Source organism: Labrus mixtus, chromosome 13 (assembly GCF_963584025.1).
Source record: "Labrus mixtus chromosome 13, fLabMix1.1, whole genome shotgun sequence".
Taxonomy (NCBI): Eukaryota; Metazoa; Chordata; class Actinopteri; order Labriformes; family Labridae; genus Labrus; species Labrus mixtus.
Window position 1 is genome coordinate 9,737,076 of NC_083624.1, and position 12,500 is coordinate 9,749,575.

General features: G+C 45.3%; 1 protein-coding gene across 19 annotated transcripts in view; it reads right to left on the reverse strand.

The window, feature by feature from the left end:
* caska (calcium/calmodulin-dependent serine protein kinase a) overlaps positions 1 to 12,500 on the reverse strand; it is a 117,480-nt gene that overhangs the window by 63,378 nt on the left and 41,602 nt on the right. For all 19 annotated transcript variants that reach the window (XM_061053635.1, XM_061053620.1, XM_061053617.1 and 16 more), the window contains exons 2-3: positions 12,084 to 12,196; positions 3,046 to 3,151 (exon numbers count right to left, since the gene is read on the reverse strand). In XM_061053635.1, coding sequence (XP_060909618.1) covers positions 3,046 to 3,151; positions 12,084 to 12,196 — 219 coding nt within the window. The remainder of the gene's footprint in view (positions 1 to 3,045; positions 3,152 to 12,083; positions 12,197 to 12,500) is intronic.

Below are 12,500 nucleotides of genomic sequence, written 5' to 3' on the forward strand. Positions count from 1 at the left end.
GAGAGGATGAGTGTGCGGTAAAGGTCAGGGCAGGTGTCTGGCTCAGAAAGGTCAGCCTTATTAAGACTTCAGGTGTGTGTCTCTCTGTGATTGGTTGTGTGGGTTGAACGGACACACGGGTCAGCTGAGGAGACGCCGTAATTAAGTCTCGTCTCTCTGCAGGGTCCAGATTGAAACAGTTGTATCGAGACAAATCTGAGGCTGGTTCGACGCCTGAAAATGTTTGTTTTTGTTTTTTTGGTGATTAAATAAGTTGTTGTCACGATACCAGAATTTCAAACTTTGATAAATCAGACTATATTGAAACCTGTTTAAATAACCCGGCAACAAAAAAAGAAGTCCCAGACACCCAGTATCGGGTCATTTCTTCTTTTTGCAAACTCCTGCACACTGTCTAAATCGCACGAGTACGAGCCAGTGGACGAAGATCTCCAAGTGGGTGGCCTGGGTTCAAATCCGACCTCTGGCTCCTTTCCCACATGTCATGTCATTCCCCACTCTATCCACTGTCCTCTCTCTCTCCAATGAAGGCCCAAAAATCTTTAAATCACACAAATATGTCGACCACATTTTTGGACGGTGCTCTCTCCAATTTCCTCTGAGCAACTGTGACCATCAGGGATTGCATAAAAGGGGAGGAGTTACTGCATGACCAACTGAAACAAATCAGCAGATCGTCATGCTTCACACACTCGGGGAAAACTAAATAAACGAAGAAGGTAAACACACTTGAAACTAAAATCACAGCTGCAGGATGACAAATCATAAAAATGTGAATGTGCAGATTATTTATCGGGGGAGCGCAGTGCTGTGTGTGTGCGTGCGTGCGTGTCTGTCTGTGTGTTTCTGAAGCTCCGCTGTGCCGTGACTCTGCAATGCGAGCGCAGAGAACGAGTCGCGATAATTTAATGAAGTGTCGGAGTTATCTCAAGGTCTCTAAAGTGTGGGTGAAAATGCTCTTTTCAGTGGGAAGAGCACGTTATGCAGATGGTTCAAAGAGCTCCACGTTAATAACCGAGTGTTCAGGAGGAGAATCTTGTGTTTTAATTTAAAGTTTAAAGCTGTTTCATTTATGTAATCCCTGCAGAGTAATTAACAGTTAAGACAAAAGGCAGCTTCTCATCTCTTAAAAAAAAAAAAAAAAACAGCTGAAAAACATCCTGTTTACTTCCACACGTGATGCTGGACTGAAAGACAGTACATACGCACACACACACACACACGCACGCGCACGCACACGCACACACACGGTTAATTGTGAGTGAGTCTTTTAGCTGCAGCAGATTCTCTTCTTCTCTCATAATAGCCTCGCACTCGTTCTGCGCCCAATTACAGAAACCTGCTCTTTATTTCACTAAGCCTCTGCACCAATTAAAGCGGCCTGTGATGTCGGACTCGGGCCGTATTCTCCCAGCTTCTTTCACGTTATTAACAGAGAGGGAGAGACACGTTGGTGCTGTGTGCATTTATCCAACATGTTTGCTTAATTTCTGCTTTCAAAAAGGATGCAAAGGAATGTACCTGAAGCCTCGGAGCAGGGCCGGGCGATAGAGGGATGTACACTGATAGCGATGATATGCTTTGCACACTTTCACTTGATATTGACAGATTTCAAAGCCTGTTAAACAAAAGGAAGTTACTGTGCGTTTTTTTTTTATTGAACATTAAGTACAGGCTGGATACAGAACATCTCCCAACATCAGAGTGTTGTTTAAGCTGCAGAAAGGGAAAGCGGGCGACCCAAGTTGTTAGCAGAAGCTCCTCCTGACGCCCTGCGTTTGTTTAACTGTCGCAAATCACTTTGGGCAGGTTGTAAAACAACGTCAGATTGTCAATGTGAGTAAAAAGTGGAGCTCAGATTGTTGGACGGGCTGTTAGTAAAATAAAGCTCACAGAGAGACAGATTATTAGTCTGATATTTACCAAGAAGAAATCTACCGAAAGGCTCCAACAGCACAAACACGGCCCAGAGGTTAAAGGTCAATGGCTGAATTAGCTGAGGTGACACCTAGCAGCTCCCACCTGACACTCAAAGAGGCCACACCCCTAATTCTATGTATGTAAACAGGTGAGTTGTACAGTTGTCATGAAGAGAGAAAAGAACTCTAGAGACCCAAACTGATTTTGTACCAGGCTGTAAACATGTTTGTTTCTGCTGTAAAGTTGGACATTTTTAACATGGGGCTCTATGGGGATTGACTCACTGCAGGAGACAGCCTCTAGTGGACACTGGAGGAACTGCAGATCTTTGGTTTCTTCAGGTCTCTGCTGGTTCTAAACTTGAATAAATAAACCCCACTGGATGCTTTTGGTCTTTTATCTTTACTGCTCCAAGTTAAATCAATATGTTCTTATGTTTACTGATTATAATAAATATTGAGAAATTACCCTGATCATGATCATGCGCAGCCCTTTTCTCCCTAAATATGTACATGCATGAAACAGATCCCTGTGCATATAACCTCCTAAACCATTACAACCCCTTTAAATGGAGTTCCTCTTCATTTCCTTGAAAGTTCTCTCTCTCTCTCTCTCCCTCTCTCTCTCCTGCACAGAGCCGTATGATTTTGGTGTGCGAGCTCTCGCCCGCTCAGCGATAACAGAATTAACCGATAAAGGAATTAGTTCTGGGAGAGAGGAGAGATGGAGATACAGAGCATGCTGGGAGGAAGACGACGGCTTTGAAGCAGGATGGAGGTAGCAGCAAGTGTGAAATCTTAATCTCATCTCCATCCCTTCATATATATAGTTCTGCACCCACCCACCCCTCCCTACCCCCACATGCACCCCCATCCTTCCCCTTTCTCTCTCCCCTCCCCCTCCTCCCTCAGCTAACAAGCTTTCTCATATCTGAGCTGATTATATAAAAAAAAACACTGCAAGACTCTCTTCTCTCTCTCTCTCTCTTTCTGACACTCCCCTCCTCATCCTCACACCACAGGTACCATCTCTCTCTCTCTCTCTCTCTCTCTCTCAGCCTGAGGTGTGCAGGTGTGAGCTGAGGTGTTTGTGTGTGTGGGATTGTTTCCACGTGTGCAGACTTACAATTCAAACACCATGTAGAGCATCCCGTCTGAGCTGTAGGTCTCCAGCAGCTCCACGATGTGCGGGTGCTTCAGCATGTGGCAGATACTGGCCTCCCTCTTCAGGTCTGAAAACACACAGAGAGAGAGAGAGAGAGAGAGAGAGAGAGAGAGAAGGAGAGCGGACATCGAGGTTAATATTAGACATAGAGGATGTATGCTTACCTGTAAGGACACAGGTGATCTCTTCTGCATTATAAGTCATGATATAATCCATGCATCATCGAGGTATTTATGCTGCAAAGATCGTCTCGTACTTTTTTCTTTTTCAAATGAACAGCTAAGCTAACTGTTTGCCTGGAAAGGGGGAAAAGGCTGCACACAGTCTGTAGCTGTATTGGGCGATGATGAGCCCTGAATTAGATTAATTGGTCAGTTATTACCTTAATCAACAAGCAAGAGCAAAGTTATTTATAAAGAACATTTCATCAAAAGGTCAGCTCGATGTGATTTAACACTGAAGTTAAAAACACAGAAATACAACAACAAAAAGTATCAGTCATGAATCAGACACAGAAATCAAATCAATCACAACACACACACACACACACACACACACACACACACACACACACACACACACACACACACACACACACACACACACACACACACACACACACACACACACACACACACACACACACACACACACACACACACACACACACACACACACACACACACACACACACACACACACACACACACACACACACACACATCCCCTCTTAGTATGTCTGGGAGAATAGAGCTTTTGAGGGACCACAGTAGCTGAAGACCCCCTCTCCAGACTTTGATCTAATCCTGGATAAAGCTAAAAGACCTCCACCTGATGACCTGAGGGGTCCGGGTCGGGTCGTAGTCTGTGAGCAGGTCAGAAATGTCCTCAGGGAGCTGAACCATTGAGAGCTTTATGGACTCATAAAAGGATTTTAAAAAGTGGTCCTGTTTTGTACGAGGCGGTTAGAGCTTTCACACTTGCAGAAAACTCCTGATATTTCCAGGAGCAGCTGTATGTGTGAACACACACAGAGACAGGGATAGTCTCCCTCTGTGAGGAGCGTATGTGAACAGCCAGGTCAGTAGAATATCCCGAGCAGTCCTACTGAAATGATCTAGATATCTTCAGGAGTGTAGATGTGAAAACGGCTTCAGTTAAAAAGCTGCACTAACACTGAACATAAACCAGCCCCCGTATGATTTCAGGCTCATTTAGACCCATATGACCTTTCTTATGAAGGGCACTTTAAAATCCCTCAGTGTTTAACTTGTTGTTTATTTATTAATCGACCTTGCCTTACCTCTACTTCATTATTCATGAGGTCTAAGATTTGTCTCAGGTTGACGAACCCCGTCAGACTTTTTTTTTTTAATTAAGCTGACAAACACAAACACCGACTCTGCAGGAGTCACAGAGACTCAGCTGAGAGAGCGCTGCACGTTTTAACGCCACGCCTTTGACTCACTTCCTTCCAGGTTTATAAACCCTGAAGTCTACCTCTCCACCTGTCCTCCTCCTCCTCCTCCTCCTCCATCTCCTCCTCCAGGTGTTTCTTCAGCTCCTCTCTCTGATTTCTCACAGATTAAGATGTTGAAATGCAGAGCGCAAGCAAACGGCTCGCTCTCCTGAAAAAAAGTGTGAAGATGACTCATCTGACTGTCTCGTATGCAAATGTGAAAAAACACGTCTGCGCTCTCTTTGGTTCAAGTGCTGTTTGTTTGCATAGCTCCCATTACATTATTTTCCTCTCCCAGCTGCCTGGAAATCAGTATCCCGCTCTTTAATTGGCTCCTGGAGAAGATGAGGGTTAATGGGGGAGGTTAGCGAAGCTGAAAGGAACAATGCAGGCTGGTTTGTTTGAAGGATACGCCGGGGAGCGCTGACAGACAGCGAGCTAAAACACGCCCTCTCATGAGACACACAGCTGCAAGAAACTTTACATGGAGTTTGATTTGAGAGGATGAAAACAGACGAGATGAGGAGTGTTACAGGACCCATGTGCACAGACAGAAACCTTTACTCTGTCACTGTTCCTCTGATGGAAATTTAAAAAAAAAACTGTCATAACGAGGGTTTAATGGATCAATCCCCGAGTTATAAAACCTTTATAACCCTATAAAACCTTTAAATCAACCTTTTTGCAATATCTTTTACAATGACCAACAGCTTGTTCTCTCACTGGACTGTCTGGGAACATCTGTGTGCTGCGTCCTGTGCTGGTATGTTATTGTCAGCTTTTGAAGTTTATTTTTTGTGCCTTTATTGGATAGAATCAGAAATCAGGGAGAGAGAGAGGGAGAGAGAGAGAGAGGGGAATGACATGCAGGAAAGGAGCTACAGGTTGGATTCAAACACGGGCCGCTCGCCTCCGTACACGGGGCGTGCGCACTAACCACTAGGCTACCAGCGCCCAATATTTTCACATTTCAATAAAAAAAAACCTAATCGGACCCGTTTAATCGGCAAACAAACGTTCAATATTTAAGTTTAGATGTTAGAAACCAACGCCGAGGACGTTCTTTCAGGATGAAAAACCTCAACATCCATCGGTCTTTCATCCCTCCATTCAGTGTCTCCGTCCTTTGATCCGTTCATTCTTCGCTCTTCAAAGAGCCCTGCTGCTTTCTGAGACCTTCATCCAGAGTATAATCAGAAAGCATCAGAAACACATCTCTCAATCAGCTGAAAACGCCTCACCGAGGACACTCAGCTGCATTAACGTTAAATATCTCTCTCTCTCTCTCTCTCTTCTGAGCACAACGTAGACATGCTCGATATTCAGAAGATGAATATTCCAGATTGATAAAAAAAAAAAAAGCTGCAGCTGCTGGAGATGTATGAGAGTGTATGCACGATTTTTCTGCACAGATGTGAGAGTGTTAGCATGCAATCTCACGCACATTCACTAAAAGTTGGTGCATTGTTCCTTTATGGATGCACTGACATTTAATTAAGCTCCACAGCTGAAGCCCTGAGCCCCCCCCCCCCCCCCCCCCCGTTCTGCCGCGAGCTCGGCGCTAACATTAAGCTAATCCTCTGAGGAGAGGCACAAGGCGAGGGGGCTAGCGCTAACATGATGCTAATGCTGCTAAAGCCGGATAAGTGGCCACCTTCGGGGGGGCATTGCAGGCCGCTGCGTTTAATGTCATGTGGCGAGTTTACTTCTCGACGAGTCCGTCACCATTACCGGCTGCAGGGTAATGAGAGGACGCTTCAGAAAGTGAAGTCAAAAAGTGAGCAGAGAAGGTTTCATTCAGTTTCTAGAAACAGCTGCAGGGGAGGCTGCTTATAGTGCTTTCAGGTTAGCTTACAGTGGAGTGTGTGTGTGTGTGTGTGATCCTGCAGTCAGTGTGTAAGCAGCAGAGAATTAATCACACAAAAAAAAAATGACGGGGGAAGAGAGAAGAGATAACACTGCAGGACGAGCTGCAACACTTTCAAACTCTGCACACGCACTTCTTTAAAAAGTACAAAACTAGAAGTGTTCCTGTGTGATAAAAAGTCTAATTTCATCTCTCGCATATTTTTTTTTGGGAAACGTGCATTTTGCAGATAAAAGACTTATGTCGGCTGATTCAGGAGTTTGGGATGAGGTGCCAACATCCATCCATCCATTATCTTTACCGCTTTTACCATTCGGGGTCGTGGTGGGGGGGCTGGAGCCGATCCCAGCTGTCATTGGGCGAGAGGCGGGGTTACACCCTGGACTGGTCACCAGCCAATCACAGGGCTGACATATAGAGACAGACGCACTCGCATTCACAATGTAGAGTCAGCGGTTAACCTAACGAGCATGTCTCTGGACTGTGGGAGGAAGCACCCGGAGAGAACCGACGCATGCACGGGGAGAACATGCAGACTCCACGCAGAGAGGCTGCTGTCAGACGGGGATTCAAACCAGGAACCTCCTCGCTGTAGGGTGACAGCAACATCACTCAACTCTGCTCACAACTTTCTGAACGGAGAAACAGCCTTTATTTAAATCCATTTACCCTGACAGAAGACAATATAAGTTAATAAATGCAGAGTGGGAAATGACAGCTTCTCCCGGAGGTGCAGACCTGGACACATCCATTTAATTTAACAACTACAGCCATTACAATAACGCACGCGCCGACATGCTCTCTCTATTACATTAACTTCAAGTGCAGAGACTATCAGTGAGGGAAAATATGAAATATGATCGAGTGTTTTCAGCCTGTCAGGAGTGTTTGAGTATCTCGTTTCTGCTTCGTAATCTGACGTCTTGTTTCTAAAGTCTGAATCAACTTGAAGTTAAAGTGATTGATGTGAAATGAGGGGAGATTAACGGGGAGAATGATGTGACTCATGATGCCGTATCAGCAGATCATTCTCAGATGAAGACATCCTGATGATATGGCAGACTGAAGTGAGAGAACGCGTTTGGAGTTTGATCTTCATCGTCTGATCCTTTGAAATGTTTTCACTCATACCCTGATACAGATATTTAAGCGTCAGCTCGGAGCACCTTTTAAGGCAGAGTCAGTAGCTTTTTTGTAATCCTCGCTTCTGGTGTGGTGAGTGTGTCTGCAGAGAGTCTTTCCTCTGACTGGATTTTACTGTTCTGGTTTGTTGTTGTTGACTCAACATGTTTCTGGGCGGGGGAGCTGGTGTGTTTCCTCCAGCCAATGACAGCGCCCAGGTGAGTTTGGGAGTAGATACAATTCAAACCCGCAATGGACACGGACGCAGCAGCAAAGAAGAGAAAATAAAATCACACTGAGCAGATAAAGCTAACGCCTCATACCGGTGCAGACCGCAGCGGCTTGGCCTCACGCTGGTTTTAACAGACGACCTCACATCCCTCCTGTCCTCGTTTCCCCTTTTAGACTAGATTTTAAGATGTTACTGATCACTTTTTGAAGCTTGTCTTCGTCTTCTTGCCCTAAATTACATTTCTGAAATGCTGACCCCTTATGATTTTAATTCAGTAGAATTTAGACAGTGTGCAGAAGTTTTCTGCAATTTTCAATGGACTCATTCCTCTGCTACAAACCAAATCAGGAAAAATGTGTTGCTGTTTTTACGCTTCGGTCCCTTTGGATACTTTCGATCATAAAACAATGTGGCATCATTTTAAAAATGATTCTGCAGAAGGAGGAGGAAACGAGAGGAAGGAAGTCAGAGACAAACTAGTGCAGAAAAGGTAAAATGCCAAAAGAAGACACAAAGGAAGAAAACAGAGAGAGAGAGGAGCAAAGAGGAGATGAACAGATGTGATCTCCACAGTGTTTTATTTTTCTCCTGCTGGGAGTCGAGGCCTGCAGAGGAGGGAGGTTGTGCTATGACAGCTACTCCACACAGAGCTGCAGGTGTGTGTCTCCGAGAGCGATTTCACACACAGCCGGGGCAAAATGTCACAACAATCTAACAGGAACCGCTGACTGTTTGTAAGAAGAGGACGGAGGCTCTGCTTTTAAAACTTTAGCGCCTTAAACATGCATTGTTTTTGTTGTCCAGCAGGGGGCGAACAAGAAGTCTGATTGAATAGATGCTGTGATAAGATGGGCTTGCTTCACAGAGGATTTATTCACTCAGTAAACATTTTTCTACCAAGTTTACGGCCTGAATCTCCAGTTTCATGTCCTCAAGCATGATGTCCAATTATTCCCATTTAGAGTCAAACAGACCAGAAAGCAGGGAACGAGTTAGAGCGGGTTACCTGGGACTGAAAAGGTCAGGTAGAGGAAAGAGACTTCACAATTCATATCAACTATTTTGTCAAAACATTATCATTTATAGCTTCATGGCAACAACTAAAACACCAACACAAAAAACGAGGTGATGACAAAGGAAAGGAAACGAGGAAGTGAAGGAGGCAGAGGAGGCAACAGCACAAGATGAATTCTGCTCGTTTCACTGGCGAGCTTCTCTCTCTCCTCCCCTCAGAGGGCTGACCTATTCGTCAGATGGACCTCCGGACATGCTGCAGAGGAACAGGCTGTGTGTGTGTGTGTGTGTGTGTGTGTGTGTGTGTGTGTGTGTGTGTGTGTGTGTGTGTGTGTGTGTGTGTGTGTGTGTGTGTGTGTGTGTGTGTGTGTGTGTGTGTGTGTGTGTGTGTGTGTGTGTGTGTGTGTGAGAGAGAGAGAGAGGTCCCGACTGGCCAATCCACTGCCAAGACACGAACCATTTGACCCACTTCCTTTGGTCTGAGCGCCTTCTTTGTGTGTGTGTGTGTGTGTGTGTGTGTGTGTGTTTGATTACTGTGCTGCCCAGTCAAGTGAAACTGCTCTGCTTTCTACCGGCGACATGAAGGAGGGAAAAATAAAAACAAATCAACAGCGAGAACAGCCGGCTGCCGTCTGTGTGTGGGGTGGGGGGGGGGGGGGGGTGGGTGATGGATTTTCTGCAGAGGAGGGGTGTGATTGGAATGACAGGGGGAGGGGCTGACCACATAACAACCGTACAAATGTGGATGTGAATGCAGGTGATGAAGACAAAAAAGGTACCTGAGCTACAATGAAAAACTTTGATTTGCGAGTCTGCTGTGATCCGTCAAACAGCGTTTGGCCTCTGAGGGGGGGGGGGGGGGGGGGCGGCGACGATGGACGGACTAACACCGCTTTAAAGACACAGAGGTTTCAATCAGGAGTTAGTGCACGACGTGTCTGTATACTGCAGAGAGGAAATCAAGATGGTGAACACCGGACTGATTTAACCTGACTGTTCACATATGCTCCTCACAGCGGGAGGCTATCCCTGTCAGGCGAGAGGTTGGGGGTGTGCGTGCGTGTGTGTGTGGGGGGGGGCGGAGGGGTTATCTCATCAGCCCACTCGGACTTGCTGCAGAAAAAACACTAGGGGTCTGGCAGGAGAAACTCCGGGTGAAGCCCGAGTGAAAAACTCCGCTGTTTGCGTTCACACATGCAGCTCCTTTAATTTCAGGAGTTTTCTCTGAACGGTGGTGCTTTAAGAGAAGAGCTGGTCGATGTGGTGTGTTTAGCCTAGCTGAGCATTAAAACTAAAGATTGAAAGGAGCAATATGTAACTCTGACACCTAGCGTTTCAACGGGTACTGCAGTCTAAATTCAAATCACTGAAAAGAGCCGTCTCCTCCCCAGAGTCGATGCGTATGTGGAAACCTTGAAACCTTTCTGTGTTCTGACCTCTCTCCATTCTTTAACGGCTGCACACTGCTCCCGTCTCCTGTTCTGTTTTATAAAGTGAGCTATGTCCCTCCACACAGCAGCCTCTGTGCTTTGAGTGTATTCATTGGTTGTTTGGATGCACAGCAGCTGGATGTATGGACTGTAATAAACCTCACAGCAGACTGACCTCGTTCTCTTTCTCATAAAGCCAGACCTGTTTCTCTGCAGACGTCTCTAATAGAGTCTGTCTCCTCCCCCCCCCCCCCCCCCTCCGTTATCATCCAAGTATCTTTCTTTCAATCTCTCCTCCTCTCTTGTTCTCTCCATCCCTCCCTCCTCTCCTCCTTCAGACAGACAGAGATTAACGATAAGATCTACGATAGGATCGACTCCGCACACTTCCTCTGAATAAATAACACTCCAGCAGCTGTGTCATTAAAGTCTGCATCGTAACTCAAAAGGCAAAGAAGTTCAGGAGTGGATTTCTCATGACTTCCTGTTTGTTTGTTTTTTTCCAGCTCTTCTTAAACGTCCTGAACCGTCTATAAAGGTTTCAGTAATAGCTTAACTCATAATTAATGCTCAGGAGAGCGGCGGTGCACCATCTGCTTCTTCACGACCGCAAAGAAAACGTATGAACAACTTTTTAAATATTAGAAATCAATTCACACACAAAGGTTGAGAGAATATAAAGTGAGAGAGGACTGTCAGCGTTTGTGTCAGAAGACTTAATTAAGGGACCAAAATGGAATAGAAACTAAATGCTGAAACACACAAAAGGAGTGCAAAGAGACACAAAACTATAAATAAATGACAGATAATTATTTTTAAAAAACTAAAATAGACGCACAGTGAGTACAATGACTCATGAAAAGGCAGCAAAAGTAACTAAACGACGTCAAAGAGACAAAATCACATCACAAAAAAGACAATTGTTAAGACAACACCATCCCTGATAGGCTGCGTTGCAGGGCTGTAAGGCTACTGTAGCGAGGGGGCGGGCCTTCCTGCCTGGTCGTACGGCCAATGGCTGGGGAGGCACCGTCTTGATAGGCTGAGGCGGGGCAGGTGTGCGAGGAGGGAAAATGTTTGAAATGTGAGCTACACTTTGTGAGACAGTTTCGACCGACCTTTGCGTCCCCGTTTTCTTTGTCACTACATCTCTGTTGATTTATCGTCCCGTGTTTATGTGATAAAAATGAGCTGTCATCCAACACAGAGGAGAACACGTTGGAGTCGAGCATCGTACATTCAAATCGTTTTTTTTAGAACGGATCCTGAAATCTTTGAGCAGTGAGCGGATAGTGTTCTTCCTCCCTCAGTAATTCCTCTGACGATTCCCTGTGTGTGATTGAACAGGTGAGCTCTCAGGTGTGATAGTCTCAGGTGTGATAGTCTCTACCCGTCTCGCTACGTCTTTCTGACTATGTTGAGTCTTTTAAAAAGCAATTAAAAACGTTAATGTTTAGACAGGCCTATGGGTAATCAGGTCCACCCAGTGTACCTACTCATCTATGTTTTATTGTGCCAATTATTGTTCCTGGTTATAGCAGGATGTCGTCCATGACATACTCATTTTTTTCTTTTTTATTCTTTTATTGTATGTCTGCTGTTGTTGTTTTTTGCTGATGTAAATATGAATAAACTTTATTACAGTGAAAGACCGACAGAAAGAGAAGAAGTCCGACGTTGACGTTCACACAAAAATAAGAACGAGTGTGTGACCTCTGCAACGCTTCAACATATTAAAGTGTTCAACAGAGTGAGAAAAGCAATTATATTCAGTTTAATTATACACAGCAGTAAAACACACACACACACACACACACACATACACACACACACACACACACGCACACACACACACCGGAGTGAGCGAAGTCTTACCTTCTGTGCTGAGTCCTGGACTGGACGTGAACTGAGCCACGTCCACGATCTTGACAGCAAACTGCTGCCCCGTCTCTCTGTTGATGCATCTCCTGACCACGCTGAACGGACCCCTGCACGACAAAACAACACAGTGTTAACAAGAAAATAACCATAGAGTGTAAAAAAAACAAAAAAAAAAAAAAACATGGACGTAGCCTTTTAGTGATGTCACCCATTGGCTTCTGAAGCGCAGAGAAGGCGCTCGACATATTGACTCCAACTAAGTTTCGGTCAACCGGGAAAAAAAGAAAAAGAGGCGGCGGCGCTGAGCCTCCTTCAACACGCCCACCTGTCAGTTACATAAGCCACGCCCCTTATTATGAATAACCCTAACTCTGTAGAGACTTCAGGTACAAAGGTGAAATATTGAACAGT